The sequence below is a fragment of the Ostrinia nubilalis genome, chromosome 4, assembly GCF_963855985.1.
Source record: "Ostrinia nubilalis chromosome 4, ilOstNubi1.1, whole genome shotgun sequence".
Taxonomy (NCBI): domain Eukaryota; kingdom Metazoa; phylum Arthropoda; class Insecta; order Lepidoptera; family Crambidae; genus Ostrinia; species Ostrinia nubilalis.
The window spans coordinates 5,627,839-5,653,123 of record NC_087091.1 but is presented as its reverse complement, the minus strand read 5'-3'; the positions used below and the strand labels follow the sequence as shown (position 1 = coordinate 5,653,123).

At 37.3% G+C, this 25,285-nt stretch overlaps 1 protein-coding gene across 1 annotated transcript; it reads right to left on the bottom strand.

Annotated features, from left to right (window-relative positions):
• Window positions 1-4,836: 4,836 nt before the first annotated feature.
• On the bottom strand, window positions 4,837-18,678 carry LOC135088556 (cytochrome P450 4c3-like). The gene is made up of 9 exons (XM_063983392.1): window positions 18,383-18,678; window positions 17,402-17,491; window positions 15,589-15,699; window positions 13,640-13,825; window positions 12,689-12,958; window positions 12,070-12,271; window positions 10,070-10,221; window positions 8,269-8,454; window positions 4,837-5,648 (listed from the first exon to the last, which is right to left on the bottom strand). Exons 1-9 carry the CDS (start codon window positions 18,537-18,539, stop codon window positions 5,458-5,460), a joined length of 1,545 nt encoding a protein of 514 aa, XP_063839462.1. The 5' UTR covers window positions 18,540-18,678; the 3' UTR covers window positions 4,837-5,457.
• Between the last annotated feature and the right edge of the window lie 6,607 nt (window positions 18,679-25,285).

Below are 25,285 nucleotides of genomic sequence, written 5' to 3'. Positions count from 1 at the left end.
AAAACTTTCATCACATAGCGCCATTGGTAAGTAGTCACCAGGAGCTAATAAACAAGTCTCTCACCAGATGCTGTGCATCGTCACATGCCGAATAATAGTACAAGTTTTACAAAACAATAAAACTTGTATTATTGAGCAGAGACGATGCACAGCATCCCAAGAAGGCCTCCTGGTGAGCTCTCTATGAAGAACTCCGAGCAAGCTCGCCCCCAGGTGACTAAAATGGCGGCAAACGGAAGTAAGTCAAATCAATTCCTATTAAATAATTGCGGAAATGACGTCATTTAAGGTATAAAATGGTAAAAAACTACACCGGAAGTAGACGCATCTCTCTCACCAGATGCTGTGCATCGTCTCTGCTCAATAATACAAGTTTTATTGTTTTGTAAAACTTGTACTATTAACGCTACTGGTTAAAAAATGACCCGCAAAAATGACCGAATATAAAGTGGTTGCTGGTTAATATCTCGTATTAACTCGCTAGAGCAGAAAATGGCTACTGGGTAACATCTCGCATTACCTCGGAGAAAAAAATGGCTACTGGGTAACATCTCGCATTACCTCGGAGCAAAAGAATGGCTACTGGGTAACATCTCGCATTACCTCGGAGCAAAAAATGGCTACTGGTTAACATCGCGCGTTAACTTGGAGCTAAAAATGGGTCAAAGTTACGCGTCGTGTCACAACGCTTATAATAAAAATGTACGAGTACTTACACAAAATAGTTGTTACAACCAACCTTGTGTTGGGTCTAATTCTCGTCACTACACTGCACAACTTAAAATAATTACGTTTTTTGTCGGTAAAAACGTCCTGGTGACGTCACTTAAGCATTTTTCTTATACTGCGTGCGGTCGTTGCGCGTGCGCACAAAGGAATGAGACCGCTCGGACACCGAGCCCACAGCGTGGTAGGGGTGGGGTTGCCCGCTCTTTTGTTTTTTACTACTACTACGCTGAATATTGTGTGCGGATTGGCTTGTCGTACAGGGGTACTACATGGTAAAATAAATCTCGGAGGCGAAAGCAGGATAATCGTAATTTTTCTATTAATTTGGACTTGTGTTCTTTGGAAAACAAGTGATTTAATTGGAGCTCCAGATATGTATGGTTATTTATCCTTAAAGTACACGCGACTTTATGACTTTTGTTCCTTTAGTTAATTACTAAGTTATAATTATCCTACTAATATTATTAATGCGAAAGTTTGTGTGGATGTCTGGATGTTTGTTACTCTTTCACGCAAAAACTACTGAACGGATTTTGTTGAAACTTTACAGTATTAGATATTGATTATAACCCAGACACATTATAACATTAATAAAAACCCGTGTTTTTATTAAATTTTGAACCGATTTCAACAGTTTTAATTAAAAGACTCGAGACCCGAGAAAACTCGAGACTTTGGCCTCGAGAATTCCCGAAACTCGAGAAAAAAAATAAGTCGAGAAATCAGAAACCCTGAACATAATGCAACCGCTTATAGACGAAGAGCTAGTGAACGCCAGACCTACGTCATTTTATAAAAGCTGAAAGTTTGTCAGCGTATGCTCCCAATACAGGATATAATGTTGGTGAATTATGAAATTTGAGTCATCGTGGCTTTGGTAGCTACCCCAAAAAAACTGTCTGGCAAGGAGTTGGAACTGTCATAACTGTCTGGCTGATGGGGAAACTACTCCTTATAATTGCCCAAATATGATTTATAAAAATCAGCTTTTATGGTATAACGTAAATATAATTTTTACGGTGGCTTTTTCTGTACATTCAATAGACTGTAATTCTACTATCTAGGGTTATTTTTCGGCCGCTGACATGCCGATGAATACGGGGGGGATATTGAATCGTTAGCCCAACATACTGGGGTGGGCACTAGACCATTCTGGGTTCATGTACATTCTACAATTACTTAATCCGCAATAAAAATGAGGTAGTTCTATATACAGTGTACATGGGTACCTACAACACTTAATCGATTACTCTGTCAATTATGGAACTTTTCCAAAATTGTGGATTAGTCGATGCGGTTTAGGTCGTGTACTCTTGCCAATTGTCACCACACCAAGGCAGGGTCTGATGATGGGATGTCAGGAAAATCGAGCAACGCTTTAGGCACGTATTGTTTCATGGTTTTCTAAAGTTTTTTTAGCTATACCCGCGACTACGTACGTACGCGTGAAAATAGTTTGAATCATATTTTTTGCAATATTTTTCTTTACTGCCCAGCCTTTATTGGCTATAGGGTGATGTTATAATATAGCCTAAAGCCAACACAAAAATAGTTTTTAAAACTGATCACTATACTGAGATTAGCGCGTTCAGGAAAACAAACAAACTCCTCAGTTTTTAATACATATTAGTATAGACTCTATACTAGAGATGAAACGGATATCCGGTAACTATCCGGTAGGCCGGATATCCGGCCTAAATTTACTATCCGGATACCGGATACCGGATACCGGATAGTAACTCACTATCCGGCCGGATATCGGATATTAAAAAACTACGACAATTTCCTTTAATAAAATTAAATACATTAATCTTTGAGACAAATGACAATAAAAAGGCTTATAATAATGACGGCTTTTATTTAAAGTCCAAAAAGTTACAAAAAAGCCATATTAAGGCCTTTCAAAAAACTAATTTTTTTTTCTGGGCTATTCACTCTAATGACGAATACTAAATAAATAAATATCTATTTATGTCGAAAAACATAACATAACGTAGTCGGGTAAATATAGCCAATTAAAATGCCAAACAAAACTTGCTTTGCGAAGAGAACGCTGCGATCAACTTTTATTGTACAAAGTTGTTAATGGCTATGTTGACTCGCCCTACCTTTTGAGTAAGGTTTTGTTGCGATGTCCGAGAGCGAACATGATGTCATGTGATACATTTGACATTTCTTCTTGCCGTACTAATTATGCGATGAACCGATTTATTCTAAGATTAATGAAATTGTATAACTCCAAATACGGTCAGTTAGATATTTTCAGCCTAAAACCAAACAAATTTAGGTCGTTGTTAAAACAGTAATTACCTAACTATTTACTGTTTTAACAATGATGCGATATTTTGAGTTTTGATTAATTGCCAAATTAAAATACCGTATTTAACTTAGCATCCAAAAAAAATTTTTCTTTTTCTGTTTCTGTTTACTCAATTTCTATAAACGATACCTATGTAAGAACTATTTGTGAAAACTCTTTTGGCAAATGTGAAGTTTAATTTGTAACTCTATGTGTGTTATAGAATGCTGTTTGTTTTCCTAACAATAAAATAAAATAAATAAAAAATAGGCGATCTTTCTTTCACTGATGGTTTGATGAAATAATGCAGTTCAGTCAGATTACGCAGCAAGTCTAATTAAATTTTCCCTATTCAACCACACACTCACGATGGCAACCGAAATCGCCCGAATCGATCTGCCCCCTAGACAAGTGGCAAAATCTGACATTCTATTTTCGAAAAGTGTGACTTGTTTAGTCTACTAGACCCACTAATCGCGTTCGAAGCACCTGTCCGGCGCTAAACTCGTCACGACATAAAACGAGACAATGGGCCAACTATCCGGCCGCCGGATATCCGGCTATCCGGCCTAGCAGCTCGCCGGATATCCGGTATCCGGTATCCGGCCAAACCACTATCCGTTTCATCTCTACTCTATACTATAGAGAATAGACATTTCTATTATAGATGTCTGGTCGTCATCACATCTCATATAAATGAACTGGGAACTCCGTAACGATTAGGAGTTCCAGTCAGAGGAGCCAGCTCGCACTAAGCGTTTCGATGACTCTTTTATAATGCGAACAGCTAGGGACTGGAATTCGTTGCCTGCTGCTGTCTTTCCCGAAGACTATAATCCGGGCGTTTTCAAGGCGAGAGTGAATAGGCACTTACAGGGCAGATTTGTACTATCCTAGACTGCATCCCACTTAACATCAAGTGCGATTGTGGTCAAATATCTGCCTTGTTATGCAAAAAAAATAAAAAGAAAAAGTTCGATGATACGTCGAGGGTCATTTAGCTTGATAGTGATGCATTGTCCATTAGCTTAGCTATTACAAAAACTAATCTATTGAAACGTAACTTTGTCTAGAAGCCCAGGTTTTCAGGAATTCAAGGGATAAAGAAATACAACATGAATACTATGAATAGTGTTGTTTAGGTATTTAAAAAAAAAAAGATAAGGTTTTGATTATGTAACTTCACTAAGTAGGTACCTATTAAAAAAACAACAATTATGTACAGTCTCATTTATTTAGCGCCAATCTATCACCAAAGCCAATCAAATAAATATTAACTTAGCTTAAGTGCTTAAAACATACTATAGCCCCACTTTCTTAAAAAAACAATATTTTTTTATTATCAGCATAATAAAAAAAATATTGTGACTTTACAGTGATAAGACAAAAATGGCGGCAGTTATATTAATCCTAGACGTCTTAAACTTATTTTAAAGCTTTATTTTTTTAATTACAGAAGTAGTTGATCCACCAAACCCAATCTGATTTTAAACAAAGTAAAAACTAATATTCTAGTCGCACATACTCGTATTTCTCTTTAGTTATTTTTTGTGCACCAAAAAAATATGCAATAGTATCTACCTACTAATAATATTACACTTTATTACACTTTTTTTAGTAAAATAAGATTTTTTTTTACTCAATAAAATTTCAATTTGTAATTAAACTACAATTGTAATATTATTATCATAGTTAATTAACACGGACTAAAACTAAAATCTTCACAAAGTACTCGCGAACAAAGTTTTGTACTAACAAATCTTCAAACTGTTTTTTTTATTTTTATGTAAGACAAGGCAGGTATTTGACCCACTTACCATAGATTGAACCATAATTTGCATCTGTTTTTAAAGATGTTAATGTACTGGTTAATAACTAGGATATTCTGAAGAAGCCGGTAAAAAAAACTTATTTTACACAAGAAACATGTTTGTACAGAAGACCGCACAGCAGTTTAATGTTAATGTACCATTAACACTACGTCGATTTACATATTAATAAAGCTCACACAAAATTGTGAAATGCTCGCCAATCACACACGATAGTGTGATGTGCCGTATACCATATACAGGGTGGAATTTTGTAATGTCTATACTTTCCCTCCAGGTGGCATTACAAAATTCCACCCTGTATAGTACGAGAGGGGACCGTAAGACGCCCTACGTCACTTAATACTAAGAAAGTTGCTCTCTGCAACGCATTACTAGTAGGTCTAGGATGTGCGTCATGATGATTTTATCGAGGCATTTTATCATTTGTCGTCTAAAAAATCATCGTTAAGATTTTATCACGACGCGCACCCGAGCCTGCTGTAACAATACTATGTAATATTTACGCTAATATGCTCATATCAAGCAAACTTAGCGTCAAAAATTGATTTGACCAATCATTTATTGTATACTTGGCATCCTTAATACTAACGTAACACACTAATTAACTTTATTGGTAACTGGCTGCCTCCTCTCCAGGGCCACCTGGTAGCCGTCGACGGCCTTCATCATGACGTCCAGCTTCACTCGAACATGGGGTTGTGACGTCTTTTCCTTTGGTCCCACCACTTTGTACTTCCTGAGTACAGCTGATAGAGCTGTCTTTACGGACATCAACGCGTATTGATAACCTGTGAATAAACCGAAAAATCTTTAAAAACTATTCTTTTTAGCGTGATTAAGGGTAGCTTTAAATCGATTACCTAATACTTAATAAAAAAAATCTTCAAATTCAAATTCAAATTCAAATTCAAATTCAAAACGTTTATTTGCTAAAAACACAGTAATACAGGGTGACAATATTAAAATAGGATCATGTGTTTAGTCTGATCGCAGACGTGCAAAAATTATAGGATTCAATAATATAAATGTCAAATGATTAAAAAATGTCAATGTAAAATTAAATTAATAGTACCTATCAATGTCGCCAATTAAAATATTCCTTACAAAAATTATCAAATCAAATCAAATATGTCATAATTGTTGTTCGTTAGTCTGATTAAAATTCTATTGTTCGTCGAGGTATTCCCTGACTGAATAATAGCACTTATAGTCTTTTTCACCTAAGATGATCCGTATGACGTTTCGAGTTTGAAAGATTTAGAGATGTCACATAACTAAACCATAGCGATTTATCTATCGATTTTTTTCGAAGAGTTAGTAAAACCAGGCCTGTTCATCTCCGCGAGTTTACATCGAAAACAAAACACGCACGATTGCCCCCTACAGGAGTACTATTCGACAAGGCCTCACATACGAGCGAACTTTGACTCACGCACGCGTATTCTTGTGTATGATGGAAAAAAATAAAGAAAATGGTGTACTAAATACTGTGCAGTATTTAACTGCCTAAATAATAATAAAAACACAGAATGTACTTTTTTAAGTTGCCTCAAGACACTGAGAGGTAAATAAGTAGTTAATATTATTCATGATAATTCATGCTAATTAAATCATGTATTTCCTCCGCCATTTTCTGCAGTTTGGCACCTCACGTCACATCATTTTACCGAAGTCAGCCCTATAGCTTCGGCGCAGTACCGATCACTGACGTTTGTCAACAAAACTTTTGACAAACTTGCTTGACTCTTGAGACAAGCTAAATTACACCATATTGTTAATGACATTGAGCATACATTTTTTTAAATACCTTCGCGAAGTAAAACTTCTGTACGTAGTACTTATTATTATTCTGTGGTAAAACCTACTTTTAGAGAAATATTTTGTATAGGTGTTATTTAACAAAAAACATGTTTTTTACAATTACAAATATTATTGTAACAATTTTTTATCGATAATATTCAAATTTCATGGTTCATGTTCAAAAAAACGATTTATAAAAAGTACTGGTTCTGTTTCTTTAAATTAAAAACCATTAATTTATTTTTAATGCGTTTATTAAAGTCAATAATCGAAAAATATAGTTGATTTTTGTGATGTTTTTAATAACTAAGTATTCACTGCAATCGATTAATGAACCGCGGAAATAATCGATTTTATTATACAAGAAATACCCCAGCACTAAATCTATTCCGTTTCACACATTGCGTACATGAAATAAATGATATTTTTACATCGTATTTAATTAAAATATAATCAATAGACTCAGATTTTACTATATATTTCAAGACAAGGTAGTTATTTTTTTTTTATTATATTGCTAATAAAATACAAATATTTTTTCAAAAATATTCTGCATATGTAGTATGCGTAATATGGATAACCTTGAAGTGTCATACGGATCATCTTACGTGAAAAAGACTATAGTTAATAAATCTTTAGGCTACTTTAATATTTCAGTAGGATAAGATCAAGAGATTCACAATCGATGATGATCGATATTACACTACAGGGATCAGGCCTCCTTAACTGTCAGGCCAGCGTGGGGAGTGGAGACCTAATCCTCCATTTGCCTCTGGTAAATTAGAAAGCTCATAAAGGTAGCAGGAAGGCGCTGGATACATGCCAACCGCCTGCACACCGGACATTGTGGAAGTCATTGGGGGAGGCGTATGTTCAGCAGTGGACGTCCTATGGCTGAAATGATGACGTCTTTCGACGAAGACTAAACGAACCTTCAGAATTCAATTATAATTCAAGAATAGATCTATCTATAAAAACGAAAGGTCACTGATTGACTGACTGACTCACTCACTCCACTCATCACGAAATCTCAGAAACTACAAGTGCTAGGAGTCTAAATCTTGCATGGGGGTTCCTTTTAGAACGTAGGTGCTCACTAAGAACGGATTTTACGAAACATCACCCTAACTAGAGACTAAACGAACCTTCAGAATTCAATTATAATTCAAGAATAGATCTATCTATAAAAGCGAAAGGTCACTGATTGACTGACTGACTCGCTCACTCATCACGAAATCTCAGAAACTACAAGTGCTAGGAGTCTAAATCTTGCATGGGGGTTCCTTTTAGAACGTAGGTGCTCACTAAGAACAGATTTTACGAAACTCCACCCCTAAGGGGGTAAAACGGGATCCACGCGTACGAAGTCGCGGACGGCCGCTATAGTAACTTCTTCTTCTTTTCGTGTCGACAACACACCTACACAGTGTCAGCCCAAAACTCCGCCACAAGAGTGGCTATAGTAACTAATATGATAATAGTAAATAATAGTAGATTTCACAACTGACCAATCACATGACGGAATGGATTCCGTTGTCGATGATTGTTGTCGTTTTCGGCTTGATTGTCGAAATCCGTCACCCGTCGACCATCGAGTCTGAAACTTACCAAGACAATTCCTCGGGCCCTGGCTGAACGGCATGTAGCTGCACGAGTGCTTGAGGTTGAACCTCTCCGGCAGGAACCGGTCGGGGTCGAAGCTGTCTGCGTCTGGACCCCAGTACTTGGGGTCCCGGTGCACCCCCCAGATGGCGCACACCACACCAGAACCAGCGGGCAAGACGCGGCCAGAGGCTGTGAAATACATAAACATAATTCTAAGCCTAGGCGTAGACCACCGACTTTTAGTTGGCCGATTAGTTAGGGCCTATTTTAATTTGTATAAAGAAGCGGCCGATACAAAATCGGTGTAATGTGCACACTTCCATACATGCCCATACTGATTAACTGCCCGACTAAACTATCGGCCCACAAAAAATCGATGGTTTGCGCCTAGGCTAAGATTCTGACTTTTAGTTTTGTTGAACTCTTCAAATCCACATTATTTATCTAAAAATAAAAACCGGCCAATTGCGTGTCGGACTCACGCACAAAGGGTTCCGTACCATTGATTTATGTTTTTTTTTTTTTTTAATTTAAGTTATTTTTATGAAAAATTACGCGGTAATAAGCGGTTTACGATTTACGAGGTATTAAAAAAAACTACTTACTAGATCTCGTTCAAAACAATTTTCGTTGGTAGTTTTTATAGTAATATACATCATATGTTTTTTTTAGATTTTTCATTTTCTTATTTTAGAAGTTAGAGGGGGGGGGAGAGACCAACTTTTTTCCACTTTGGAAGCGTCTGTCACGCAAACTATTCGGTTTAGAAAAAAAGTATTTAAGAAACCTCGATATCATTTTTGAAGACCTATCTATAGATACCCCACACGTATGTGTTTGACGAAAAAAAAATTTTTGAGTTTCAGTTCTAAGTATGGGGAGCCCCTAATATTTATTATTATTTTTTTATTTTTGCATCAAAATCTTAATGCGGTTCACAGAATACATCTACTTACCAAGTTTCAACAGTATAGCTCTTATAGTTTCGGAAAAAAATGGCTGTGACATACGGACGGACAGACGGACGGACGGACGGACAGACAGACAGACATGACGAATCTATAAGGGTTCCGATTTTTGCCATTTGGCTACGGAACCCTAAAAACGCAGCAATTTTGATTCACTTTTTTTATTCAATTTAGAATTAGATGTTTCTAAAACATTATCTTTTTTCCTTGAGAAATCGTATCGATGTTAAGCAATAGTTTCAAAATATTTAATAGTTTGAATGTCACCTTCTCTGTCTAAGGTCATGATAGGATTGTAGTTTTGCACCAATTTGTTAAGGTTAATCAAAAACTAATATGATTTATGCATTAGATTTGATTTATTCATGCCTGCCTTTGTATTATCACAGATAATACGTATTATACACATATCACCTTCAAACGTCAGACCACTTAGCAACACGTGTGCCTTATTGTATTCATTGAGGTATAACGGTCAGTGGTCAAGAACAGTTGAATTGAGATCAAGTCGGAAAATTACATTCATTTCATTCAACCAAATGACGTCAGATTTCTCTGCATTTGGCTTGAAAGCCGGGTCCAGACGGGTGTAACGCGTAATGGAATGTATCGTGTAATGTAATGCAAATAATATGGGCACATGGGCAGCACTTTACATGTAATGCCGTCCACACGTAGAATTCTTGTTACACGGTGGATTACATTACACATTACCTACACCCGTCTGGACCTGGCTTAAGGGTCATACGACAAAATATGAAGCATACATTTCCAGGAAGCTAGTTCCTAAGATCACCCTAAACTCAAGCTTTCTAAAATATTTATCCAATACTTACGTAATGTGATTTCTTCTAACACCTTTCTGATGATGAAAGGCACTGGAGGGAACAGACGTAGCGACTCCTTCACCACCCTCTCCAAATACTTGAGTTTCAATAAATCTTCTTTCACTAGGGGACGATCCGAGTCTTCGAAGACATCGTACAACCTGGAGAAATGTGACGTCATTAATACGAGTAGCTAAAAAGACTTTGGACCCAAATAGGTACTGAAGAAAAAGTAGTGTGGGCAGGGCCTTCCTAGGTAGGGTCTATGATCTGATGAGGGTCGCGCTAGGTCTAGGCCTGAATGCGGGCAGCGCAGGACCAGTTGTCGTGGAAGACCTTTAGGGAAGCCTTTGCAGTGGACGTCATTTGTCTAAACCACCGAACAAAAGAAGATCAAAGCGTCAAGTTGTATCTAAGCTGTCTTGCACTGCCTGAGGTGCTGAGGTGATGAGCTGTGGTTTAAAAGGCCCGACAGCTTATTATCTTAATTTTTTGGCCATCATCATCTCAAGTGTCCACTGCAGGAGCAAATAAAGGACTTTTTGGGAATCGGGTTGATTCAAGTCTGCATGTCTTAACCTTAGTTTTTTTTATTTACTACTAGCGGCCGCCCGCGACTTCGTACGCGTGGATCCCGTTTTACCCCCTTCATCTATCTTACGCGGTTTAGATTTTTTCATACAAATTGTTTTTTCCCGCTAACTCCCGTTCCCGTGGGAATTTTGCAATATCCTGTTGTAACTAAGCTTTAAGTTTACTAAGGTACCTGCATGCCAAATTTCAAGCGTCTAACTGAAGCGGTTTAGATTTTTCATACAAATGTTTTTTCCCGCTAATTCCCGTTCCCGTGGGAATTCTTAAGTATCCTATAACCTGCCCAGGAGTAAGAAGAATAATTGTACCAAGTTTCGTTAAAATCCGTCGAGTAGTTTTTGTTTCTATAAGGAACATACAGACAGACAGACAAAAATTTTACTGATTGCATTTTTGGCATCAGTATCGATCACTAATCACCCCCTGATAGTTATTTTGAAAATATATTTCATGTACAGAATTGACCTGTCTACAGATTTATTATAAGTTTAAATAGATAATTATCCAATGTCAACTCAGCTGCACAGTCGACTCACACATCAGACCACATTTCTATGGCAAAATAGCTCCTATTACAGCTAAATTAATGCCAGAATGTTTACCTTGATGTGCCGTCTGCGCATGCTCATTGAACACGCAGCCTTGCGAGCGGTCACGTTACGTCAGACGACTTCCCCGACTAGGGTTGCCAGGTCCAAAAACACAAAAGCCGGACTATGTGCTTCATTTGGCCGGACATTTTACCCTAAAAGCCGGACGTGCGACGGGGGGGGGGGGGGAGTGCAATTAGTGAGCTCACGAGTGAGTACTATCATCATCGGGTGCCTAACGTCCTGATGCGTGCGTGCCTTATTCTGTGGCCCGACTTTCGCCTGGCGCGGCAGCCAAATAAAAAGCCTAACAAAAGCCGGACAGGCCGGACATCGGTTATTTTGGCCGGACACGCAATCAAAAAGCCTAACTATGTCCGGCTTTATTCGGACGCCTGGCAACCCTATCCCCGACCCAGATTGATGTGATTGAAGATCAACATCAAAACCGGACTTGAGTGAATTACCTCATAAACGACATCGATTTTGTAGTTATGATAATGTATTCGGATGTTTTGATTGGATATGCGAATTTTATTGCGTCCCAATGACCTTTTGAACAGTTATTTTTTTGCAAATTATACTGAGTTTATTGAACTACCAATAAGTCAATAAAAACTAGGTACTTAAAGTTAAGGTTGTCTCAAGAACATTTCAGATATTGCAACACTCTTCCTTAGTCGTTAATGTAGATAATACCTACTACCTATTGCTTATCATTCCTTTTCCTTCATTCTTAGATTTATAATGGTGACTATTCTGCCATCATCAGTTATGGAGCCAAATTGATTGGGAGTTTGAGAAAGTAAATAAAGACTCACTTACTCTTGGTAGACCTTTTCTTGCACTTCGGGATACTTCGCCAACAAAGCCAAGGTGAACCCGATGGCCACAGCCGATGTGTCTGTACCCGCTATGGTTAGAGTCAGGACTTCTTCCCTCAGCTCAACATTTGTGTATCCATTTTCTCCACCAGATAAATGTATAAGATGATCTAGGAACGATTTGTTTTTGTAATTGCTTAAATCTGAAATAATTGAAAGCATACTTCGTTAGTTTCTAAATATCCTTCCGTTACAGTTTCACCATTTTTATGGAAGAATCGGATATTGATCAATTATTACTAATACCCAGCCAAAAAAATTCATGTGTTATGATACTTATGATAAAAGTAAGAGTCGTCTGTACCTAATGTGATCTATGTTAATTGTTTTAGTTGTCCATAAAACACTGTACTACCCGAGTCCCGATCGAGTTAAATGCGCACCTCGCTGGAATGCGACTCTCCCTCGCACCCACCCGCACCCCTCCTCACGTTCGCCCAATCCGTTCCAGAGAGACCATGTGACGTCACGATCGCCAGGTGCGCAGTAAACTTGACCGGGTTGTACTATGTATCATTAACATTCCTCTTTGCTCATAAAACTTCAGCTGTGTCACTTACCATATGCGTTATCAGCTTCAGTTTTATTCGTCTGTTCATTGCGGAGCTCCTCTCGCTTCTTCTGGATGACATCATCGGTGAATCCGTGCATGTGGTTCAGGCATTTCTGATGCTCGTTATACTTCCACGTGAACAGCTTATACAACCAGTCTGGTTGCAGCCAAAGGTGGAATATCCTCTCGCAAGCCAAGTTGAGGATCCGGCTCATTGAGAGTAGGAAAGGTGTATTCGGATCCCCTTGGGCGTTGATTTTGACTCCCATTGCTGATTCTGAGAGAAACAAGTCAGAGCTTAATGAATGTTTTTAAATAAGATACGCCTTCATGCGTCGTAATATTTATTAATGTCCCCATTATTTGTATCCAGTTTGGATTTAGTATAGATAGAATACAAAACGTTTATTTTCCTGCCACATGAAAATACACCGAAGAACAAACAGAGTCAAGTCAATATCACTTTTTAAGTAATATAAGGCGGTGTTGCAGCAGCAAAAAGGTCCCCGTTTTCAAAGGTTACCGTCCCGGAATACGTCAGACAGAGTAAGTAGATATCTGTAGATATATGATTTTTTATAGAGTATTTTATTCAGTAATTTGTATTCTTCAAATTACTAACCGTTAACCCCACTTGCTAAGCTAAATATGCTTGTGTTACGAGTGGGTTTACCACAATAGTACAGCGGCGATATGGTTCAAGCCAGCCAGCGTCCCTGCGATCTCAAGTCAGCTCGACACTTTCACCGTTCGACTATTGTCTCCTCAGATCGTCGCTTGCCTCTCTAATTGACGTATCTGACATTTTTTTTCAAAACTAGGACTCTTATTTTTTTCTACACCATCTTAATCAATTTCGCAAGACGAATCGATCTGTCTAATCGCCTGAAATTTTTGCTAAATGTCAGTTACGTCAGCTAGAGAGGCAAGCGACGAGATAATTTGTCCATACACTCACCACAGACTGAGTCCAGGGTATACGCGCTGACGAATGGCCAGATGCTGAAGCTGCCTGTGCTGACGTAGTCTGACAACTGCTTCGTCAGTTTCTGGCTCTGCTCTGAAAACACCTCCACGAAGCTCTCCACTATCTTCGGGCTGAAAGCTGGCACCAGGATCTTCCGGCGTCTTCTCCAGATGGATACTGGGTAGAGACAGAAAACATGGTTATAGAAAGCAAGTTTTGTACATACTTATTAAGGGTGAAGGCTAACGACGATGAAATACATGAGGATTCGTTCAATAAAGAACTTATGACGAATTTTGAAGCTCTGCTTGAGTTTGATTAACTTTCTAAATACGACCTATCAAACCCAAATAATAATTATTAATTTAAAAAAATTATAGTCTTATCATCTTATATATTGATAATTCAATTTCTATTAGCGACCAAAATCTGTGTCTTAACCGATGGTTTAACAACCAATGTCAATTTAAAGGTAAAGGTTAGGTTGGAATTAACATACAAATTAGACAATATTAGAATGCACGCGGTTAACATAACACCACGTAATATTCACGATTATCAGTGTTACATTCACTTTTATTAGGTAACACCTATTTTAAGTTTACTGAATCTGTTCCGCTTTCATATCCCTTAGCCTAGGCGCAGACCACCAATTTTTAGTTGGCCGATAGTTAGTTGTTCCCGATTCTAATTTGTATAAAGAATCGCCCGTTACCAAACCGGTGTAATGTGCGCACTTTAATACATGTCCATACTGATTAACAGCCCGACCCAACTATCGGCCAACTAAAAGTCGGTGGTCTGCGCCAAGGCATAAAGCTTTACATTGGAAATGGACACGTCACAACACTCACAAACTACACTCAACATCAAATAAACCGCACCTTCCGCGACGCGAACTTTAAAGATTTTCTTCTGACACAATCATGGTGCCCCAACAATATTGGTGACTTGAAAAGAGACCTCACTTTGGGCTTACGCTTACCTCTGGGATCAATTAGACCAAATTTTATGGTTATAAAACCAAATAATGATCACACGTGTCCTCTTTAACAGATGGATACCGATTAATCCCAACTTAACAGTTTTATAGCCATAAAAGTTGGCTCAAGCGTAATAGCCTATTTTTTGAAGAAGTGAGTCTGGATCCTTCTAAAGACACATTTTTGGGGTAAAAACCTTTCCTAATGAAATTTAGAACTAGGCTTCATGAAATGAAGTTTAGATAGTTCTAAAAAGCCTAGTGGCTTTTAAATGGTGCCAATATTGGTGGGAAGTGGGGATGCATACGTTTGAAAGTGCTTGTTGCGGGAGGTGCGATTTATTTGATGTTGGTTGAGAGTAGTTATTGTGTTTATACATACCTATAGCGGTGATACAAACCTCGGAGTCTGTGTTTACCAAAGCTTTTTCATAAGGCCATAGCCTTGCAATGGTCAAATTTGTTACTTAATCTTGTTTTCTTGGAATGTTTTGTATTTAAGAGCGTTGTGCAAGACACTGACACTGGTCACTGTGTATCTTTACATTTTCCTTGTGAGTTATTAAGGAAACCATTTTGTAAGAATGATTTATTTAAGTAAAACTAATATTTATGAAAATAAACTGGTGTCATTTCCGGCTCCGTCCCTTGTTATGTAAATACGAATATAATTATGTCGTCAATTTTATGGCTACAATATATTATTTGTGCAAATGTTACCGTTGCTTGTTTAAAATAATGAAGTTATTACATACATTAATATTCATAACAAACTTTATTGCATGGGACCAAAACAAAATTTTCAAATTTTAAGTTGCCTTGATTAACAACGAATTCACAACTGCAGTTTGGGAATAACTAAAAATATACCTACATACGAGTATTAAGTAAATAATTTTAAAACAAAAAAATTAAATCTGAGGCAATATTTTTTATGATAATAAAATAAGCAACTTACCTGGCGCAAAAATGCCGCCATATCCGATAACGTTTCTTATGAATCTATGCAGATCATCTTTCTCCAGGCAAGACTTCAGTATCACTTCCATGTCGACGGGGTTTATCACAACTGTAGAAAACATTTGGTATTACTGGAAAAATCAGTCAAAGTGATATTGAGCAAGGGCCACTTTTGGCAGTCAAAAGTGGTTTTGACCGATTCTGAGTAGAGTACAGTCAGCGTCAAATAATACGTGACATCCAAAGTTGTAAGTTGTCAACACAACCTTATTCCAATTGTAACAAAGACGTGTAGCGAACTGTTTGGCTACTTTGCGTGTTACGAACTATTTCATGCTGACTGTACTTATTTAACCTGTATAGGAGTATAAAAAATATTTACTCATCATTATCATCATCATAATTTCAGCCACAGAACCTCCACTGCTGAACATAGGCCTCCCCCAATGATTTCCATAATGCCCGGTTGGTACTTAGCGGCCTGCATCCAGCGCCTTCCTGCTACGAGTACTTTTATGAGGTCGTCTGGCCACCTTATGGGTGTAGTATAATTATTATAAACCACTATTTATCATGTTCAGATTACCTATTTTATTGAGTAACGAAACATTTTTGAGCATTTAATTTTATGAGTAGGTAACATAATTTAGTAGTTCAATAGCTATTTGCTAAAGTTGCTAACTGTTTGAAAGTTTATATACCTCAAAACATATTATTTATTAATTGCTTAGCTGAATCTTTGATAATTATAACTTTAATAGAGGTTTTTGTATTTTGAACTTTTATCGCTTGTCATTCGACAGCGTTCCAGTTGCAATAGATTAGCAATTTATGCAATTTCCTGGAATTAATTTTTTATTCCATTTCTAGAGCTAGCGTGTTTTCCAAAGTAGTATTAATTATATCCATTAGAGCAATCACATAAGTCATCTTAAATGCATAATTGTTTTCAACGTAATAAAAGATTGCATCTACATAAGGTAGGTACCTATCCTATTAACAGGTGTACTACATCGTACAATATGAACATTGTCACACGTCATACTCATATTTTAATTTGTAAATACATACATTCATTCGTATTTATAAATACAAATGATTAAATATAGTACCTATTACTCATTTCAATAGTTATTTAACTTATAAATTTTTTTTTTCAGGAAGACACATCAATAATGAAAATAGCAACTGAATTACCGAATCAGAGGGATACTTTCAGCAATGTTTAAGTTAAAATTAGTTTTATAAAATTCATCATCATCATCATCATTTCAGCCATAGGACGTCCACTGCTGAACATAGGCCTCCCCTAATGCTTAAAATTAAATATTGTGAATTATAACAGAAACATTCACTTCTGTGAGGTTTGTTTTTAAAATCATTTACTTATAGTGGTGGACCGGTGTTTTTGTATGGAATTTGAAGTTTGTTAAAGTTAATCTAAGATGGTGCAACCCAAAGTCAAAATTGCTTTATTTGTATAGTCTATTTAAATAGTACTTACAAATCGTCATATTATTATATTTTGCTCTTAAGGAGCCTCTACATGTCTCATAATCTTTTTACCCTACCAAGACCTTAGGCAGCTTGTAAACATCCGTTTCATTGACCGGACTACGGCTCAATTTTTTCGCGTGATTTACCGGTGGTGTATTTTAATGAAGGTGTGCACAATAAATAAATAAAAAAAATAAAATAAATAGGTCTGGCGAGAAAATTGACACCAAACAAAGGATATCCGTTTTTCGTCCGGTGAAAAAACAGGTGTCTACAAACGGCCTTAAAGTTTGTGAGTAATTAAATGTACTTACTAAAATACAGTATATGATTGAGCCAGGCTTTCAAGATTCCATCGTGCTCCATAGCTGCGTAGCTATATCGTTGTAGCCATGACATAATGTCTGAAAAGAATACAGGTCCAGGTTCAATTCCCATTATGATTTTTCCCAGTGGAAATCATATTTTTGTAAGCCACAATAATACAGGGATGTTAAGGATATGAAGTTTCGGTTATGGATACGGTTACGGATATTAGAATAATATTATACCGGTTTCGGTTACGGTTACGGATATGAAATCATTTCGGATTATCCGAAACTTTCGGATAATTTCGGTTATGGGTATTAAACTTTTAAAAATGTAACATTTAAATAGCAAGATGCTGCGCGTGATATTAAGATTTAGACTCCGCCTTTATCCGAAACTTTTGAATCGGTTTCGGTTACGGTTACGGATATCCATAACATCCCTGATAATAGGTATTATTGGCTTTGTAACACTTATTTATACATGAGATTGAGACATTTCTCAGAACGCATTACGGTTCTCTACCGATCGATTAAACAACAATATAATTATGTCTATTATGTTTGGCATATCAATGAGGTGTGTATGATATAACTAGTAATTATAAATTGTGATTTATTTGACATAGTTATATCGGTTAAAAAATTAAATAATATTATTATTATAGTGCTAGGTATTTTTTAAACTCTCTATATTAATCTAAACGTTTACGATTTTATCTTTACAGTAAAAAAACAGAATCGCCGATTGTAACTATTAATTATTATTTGAAAGAAAGAAAATTAATGTATTTAGTTCAATAGCACAATAAACATTTATTTCCTTTTGTTAAAAATGTACTTAGTAATTACGTACTTCTCCTAATATTGTGTAACAAGAACGAATATTCACACCCTTTTTGGACATAGCAAATAATATTTTTTGTATGTTTACCTATTTAACTATTATTTATTTATATTAACTAGATAAATCTATCTAATATTTACCCTCTGTGTCTCCGGCTAAGGTGTGTGCAATTCCTATGACGGGTAGTTCTGTGCTGGGTCCCGGGATCTTTCCCGCCAGTTTGTACATCCTCTGTCTCCTGTACCTGAACACCACTGTCCACAGCACCAACGTGATAAGAACCACCCACAGAAACATTTTTATTAGTTAAAAACTTTTTCGAACTCCAAAAATAAAAACAAAAAAAATAAGTTTATTTTTTTCAAATCGTTCCGAATTCAAATCGCGCCGATTTACTGTCAAGTAATCTCGGCAAAACGCATGTTAGGCTGCCGCTAGCGCAGGGTGTGTGCCGGTATGTTTTACTCGTACCGCTATATATTTCCTTGAGGAGGGTTCACGCACCAGTTGTCAACGGCAAACGAGCAGGGTCGCGTAGTTCATGGTAGTGGTTATTACCTCCGGAGTACGAGGAAGCAGGTATTTACCCGGACTAACACCGGACTCATGGTGTATGACACAGCCACTTCCTATAGATATAGGCCGGTTGCAAGTGTAATATGAAGCCTGAATCTGAAAATGAGAAATTAATAGTTTAAAAAACTAAAAACACACTCTTTGTTTAGAGTTCCTATGGCCATCTCCCGACTGCATCATCAGGACCCTGGACATAATTTATAACTAAAGTGCTCAAAAAGACAACTCCAACGAACCCAAACTCGATGCGATTCCGCCGCTTCGTTTAGGAGTTCCTATGGCCACCTTCCAGTCCCATCATCAGACCAGCTCAATGGTACCATAATATTGTATTGTCATCTAATCTACATATATTTGCCAAGATTCATGATGATACAAGAATTAGAAGTGCGTGTAATTCAGATTCCATTACATAGTTACATACACGACGGCCTAATAAAATGGTGTTAAAAATTGGTGGAACTTTTAAAATTCTGAAGTAAAAAAATACAAAGATAGAAAACAAGAGTGTTTTGTTAATGCGTCTAGATCTGAAATTAATTCACAATGAATGCAGACGAATGCTAGAGACATTGCAGAACTCGATTGACTCATCGAGGTCACTGTCACGGAGCCGGTTTAACCCTTTTTTGGTCGCGGAAAAAATGCTTTGCGCACCGTCACCACTGCCGGGGAACAGGGTGGTGTGTGGGACTCCTGGCGCCCTGAAAAGGGCGGTGCTCCGTCCTGAAAAAGACGGGGTATACCCACTAAAACCTCCGCGGCAGTCCGTCATCGCCCGAGTGGGGGTGTCGCGAGTATCTGGCCTTAGAGTTCCGCGACACCACCGGCGACAGCCCGCCTACATGGCGGACCCTACACGCCCCCCTTGTGGGGGGCCGAGCTGGTTTAACCCTACCCGTCAGGCAGGAGCCCCATATAGCCCACTAGCTACCCCTGCGGACGGTGGTAAGATTCAATTTAATTTTATGCATTTTCCTGATAATCCACTCAGTACTACTAAATGGAAAAGCAGTTAGCCGGGACGCATGTACGAGGTAATTTGAGCAAATTTCTTTCTTTCTCTATATTTTGAAAAAAGCCTTTTTACTACTACAAAAATGGTACTGACAAATAACTTGTTTACTTACACGACCCCTATTTGATCGTGTTAATTACTTTCTGTAACAACAAAGTTATAAATCGAAAACAAAATAATAAATTCATTTACTATCGTTAAAGAACTCGGTTTTCAATACTGCAAAAAATGTTTTGACGTCAATAGAGCTAAGGTAATTTTTTCTATTCAGTACCGAACATAATAAACTATTAATATTTATTACCTAACATGTGGGTAATTCATGGGGCACAAAGCTTGACGAGTCGTAGAGTCAATTTACGCCTCTAAAGCTTAGTGGTTAAAAAAATAAGTTATTAAAAAAAATAAGTGTGGAATAAATTATTTGTTAATTATTTATTTATTTAATTAAAATGCAAGTGAGCTTACAGATAGATCCAAATAATTAAAGGTGTGATTTTGTGATAGTCAAACGTCAGCATGACTTCAGATTCGTATTGTCACGTCATAATTATGTCAATGCGAACAGCTAGGGACTGGAATTCGTTGCCTGCTGCTGTCTTTCCCGAAAACTATAATCCGGGTCTTTTCAAGGCGAGAGTGAATAGGCACTTACAGGGCAGATATGTACCATCCTAGACCGCATCCCACTTAACATCAGGTGCGATTGTGGTCAAATACCTGCCTTGTTATGCATAAAAAAAAAATGTCACCCCTCCCGTGCCGCTCCCATACTTCAGGCACTGACAGAGTTAAGCGTTAGAACTTTAGCACTCCTATTAGATTCCTAAAAGAAATTATATTTAAACATTATATGGGGAATCGCAAGTATACGTGGTGGAGTTACATAAAATCATGAATAATAGTCACTTGGATTGGTCAGTGGTCAGTTATGGCTTATCCAGTTAATCCAGTTTCCAACATGTTGGTCACGTCGATTATAATGCGCCTAAACGATGTGTTACTGACGTCACAACTACCTATGTAGGGCTGTCCAGTGGGTCTAGTCAAAATGCCATCGCAAACCAATAGGAAGTTTTCACTAATGTCAGTCGCCGCGTCACCAGTAATTCGATTCGATCGGAAAATGGCAGCCAAAATGTACATTGAACCACCAACGACGCGGCGACATAAAAGTTCATTCAAAATCGAATAAAAGTTAAAAAATGTCTATGACTTTGCGATTGTTTTTACTTTTTTTAGCTTTTTTTTTTTATTAGTTTCTTCCTTCTTTCTGCTCTCTGTTTACGTCTATGCTTCGTTGTCAAATTAGCTGTCAAAACGACATCGCGATACGGATTTGTCAAAACAGCCTTAGGGTGGGTTGCACCATCTTAGTTTAACTTTGACAAACGTCTAAAATCTGTCAAACTCCATACAAAAAACACCGGTTAACGTCATAGTTACGGTCAAAGTTAGGTGGTGCAACTCACCCTATTGGTTTTCGATACAATCGAAGCTTATCACCGGGGTTTAAGTAATCGCAATGAAAATGGCGGGTGTTGCGCTTCGATTCGATTTTGATTGAGTCTTAAATGCATGTTGGCTAAGCCTTTGTATGGGAAATTTCAATCCAGTCTTTCGATTATCGATAGGTAGGGCTTTGCGATTCGATTTTTTGCCGTTTGACTAAGCCTTTTTTGTTATCGACCTCTTTTGCGATTTGTTTGTTTGTTTGCGACTGGTTTGCGATGGGTTTGCGATTTTAAAGTGCGTTTTGACTAGACCCACAGTACGTATTCTTTCCAAACTTTTTATCTTCTTCTTCTTTTATTAATGGCGATGAACTTGTGTATTTTCGCCACAAGGCATACTATTCCGCCAATATCACGTGCGCAGCTTTTACACAATGTAGGTATTTTGAGAATTTTAAATTCAAAGGTAAATAAGTTTAGCAAAATACCTAAAACAAAGAGACATCACAAATAAGAAAACTTTTTATCAATCCACTTCCAAAATAAACTTTAAAGGACGTCAACGATAGCACTACGATAGCATTCTGATACGTAATCAGTTATTCAAAACAAGGTGACACCAACATGCACCCACCTACCAGCTGTTTTATGCAGAAATATTTATGTGTAAATAAAATGATAAGCACTAATTTTTTTACTCATATGGCTAAAGGCACAGGAAGCTGCCTAAAACAATATGTATTTTAATAATTAGATAGGTAACTCTGTACTGACGATCTAAACCTACCATCTAATAATACTGGCAAGATATCTACGAAACTTAGAACTAGAAGTAAAAGGGGTCCAGTTTGTGAAACAAAAAATAATCGACTTTATTTCATAGACCACATTTTGTGGAAAAGCAGCTTTATGGAAAAAATAGCTTTTAATTAGCAATACACAAACTAATGACTGACAACCCTAAAGAACGCATGCGTGAAGCATGCGCGTGCGACGAATGGGGATGGACACCAAATAACTAATAACCGTCACGAACTATAGTAAAAACATGCTGTAACTTTACGCGTACCTATATCAAATCCTCCTACCTAAAAAAAAAGAGGTTTAATGCTGAATTGCACCAACTTTAACGGTAACTAAAATGATAACCGGTATTTTTTGTAAGGAGTTTGACAGATTTTTGAGGTTTGTTAATGTTAAAGTAAAATGGTGCAACCCAGCCTAAGTCATCTTGTTTATCATTGGATAATGTTATAGACGATTATGCCCTTTCTTCTATACATCTCGTATTGCTTATCTACAGATGATTTCATACGTTTAACTCGTTGACCCAAACGATAATTAATTTTACGAATTTTTCCTCGTTTTTGTTGTATTAAATTAAACGTAAAGGGTTTAAAAATATGTTTTTTTTGTAGTAGGTTTGTATTGTTATTGCAGAGATTCATGTAAAATTTGTATGCACATGCCTTACGATTTTGTGAGAAGATCATTATACGTACGTGCTACGGCACAATAAGATAGAATAAGAATTTTATTACTTAATAAAACTTAGCCTAGATACAGGCAGGCAGGTATTGACCGCAATCGCACCTGGTGTTAAGTGAGATGCACTCTAGGATGGTACATATCTGCCCTGTAATATGTAAATGTACAATAACAGTCTTTAACTAAAAATAAACACTGTAACGTCTTATTTATTGTAATACATAATATGTGCTATTTTGGAACAAAAATGTAGAGTCTAATGCGCTGTCGACTGTGCCTAATAATAGTAAAGCATAAATGAATATCGATGAAACTACTTTGTGCATATTTTAGTAGGATCGCTTCTCTCTTACTTACTGGTTTCAAAAGAAGACGGTTCGGTCAGTTCGAATAAACCGGTCTTTTTGTTGACACTGGCACGAAAAAAAAACAAACAACTTTTTTATTATGACAACAAGGGCAAGGGCGTTATGTAACGGACAGGTTGCCGAACGCCTGAATGCTGACTGATGCTGACGACACGGCTACTACTTTGAATTTAGAACTGAACGTGACTGAACTGGCTATGGGGCTGTAATCGATTGAACGATTTCTAGGGCGGCTATAATATAGGGGGCGCTGTTTAATTTTTCATACAAAATTTTTCGATGACACTTTGAATACGCAACGAAACGAACTCGAAAGTTTTTCCTACTAGAGGTACTGTTTCCGCAATTTATTACACCGATCTTGTCGCGACAAGGAAAAATTTCCGTGCTTTTAAGCGATTTTGTGAAAAATATTATTGGCAGGTAGTTGCTAATTGCTCATAAGATAGGCCCCCTTAATTTAATTTATTGTCCGTGGTGCATAATCTTTTTCTTAAAGGTTTTAAACCTTTGTTTGTCACCTGTCATCCGCTTTGCAATGGAGGGAAGTCGAACCTTAATTTCGAACTCCTCCTATGTTCTTCTGATTAATTTCGTTGCGGGTCCAATGACAGTTTAACTTTCCCCCGGGACAAACTTGACCTTCATTGGTTGGGTTTTTGTGGCGGTCAAGCTGTAGATCCTGGCTACACAGGAGTTGCAGTGGTGGGAACGAGAGGTGGGAATAGTCCCGTTTATTTTGTACATATACATCCAAAATTTGAAAACAACAAAAATGATGCAACATCAACATGTAAGTTCGTTTCAGCCAAATGACGTCCACTGCTGAACAAGGTCCAAGGTTTTCCACAATGCACGGTCCTGCGCTGCCCGCATCCAGGCTCTTCCCGCGACCTTTACCAGATCGTCGGTCCACCTTGTAGGAGGAGCGGGCCATGCTTGGAACATGTAAGTAATAAACATTTATTATACTAAGGCATAAGACAATTTGCCAGTGCAAATAGAAGTGCCTCTGGGCCACGGTCTAAAGCCCTACGGGGACAGCTAGCTGTTAACACGAAAATATGAGTTTAGTGCGGAATTTAAGCTCTGCCAAGACGAACGACGATAGCCTTATTCTCGAGGAGAATTATTAAAACCATAAAAAGTAAAACTGCTAAAGATTTATTATAAAACCTTTTTATACACCTACAATTACCTACCTAAAATCGGGGGATACAGGCGTATTAAAGTCTATCGAGTACAGAACAAAATTCAAAGGAAAAATCCACGATAAGATATAGTCATGTAGTTAGGTAATATTTGACCTTTTTAAACATTTTTACGATTAGTTAGACCATTTGCATACATATGCAAAATAAATCAATGCCATAAACGTATTAAATTTGTAATGATTATTGAAAATACGTAGTAAGATTCAGCAGAACCATGAGTGAGGACACCGCATGACGACAACACTTAAAGTTTGACGTAAGCCCCAAGGTAAGCTAATATTTTATAATGAATTTATTAAAGGGGTACTTTAATAAAGTTAATATAACCGTTTCACTCATAAATCAGTTTTTACAACAATCTATGCCGTAGACGATAGTTCCGTCACCCTTTGATCATACCGGCTTGGTAACTCCGGTTTTGTTCATATTACCATGTTTCTGTTAAAATAATCAAATCCTTTGTATCATTACATGTGATTCGAGAACAGCAAAGGTATCTAATCCTTAAAGTGATTCTAATTGTCTGTGGGTAGTTCTTCATAAACGTGGCGTACTTAGTGTTGGAGGTATTATAGAGTGATAATAAGACGGTATTTAAAAGTAAGTAATAGTTAAGTGGAAAGCCTCTAATGAGGCCTTTGTCCGGCAGTGGACGTCTTTCGGCTGAAACGAACGAATTAATAGTTAAGTAAGTAGAGCAAGCTCCATCTAACCATCTACTGTTCTGTATAAAAGATCATCTAGATATAGAGCAGGGGTGGCCAACTGGTCGATCGCGAATATTAGTCCAGTCGATCGTGGCAAGGCAAAAAATACTACATGATTGTGTATTATAATTATGCTGTTTCATTTAAGATTTCAAGAAATATATTATGTAAGTGATAGATCGCCCCGGGTTTCGTTTGTAAACAGTAGATCTTATGTC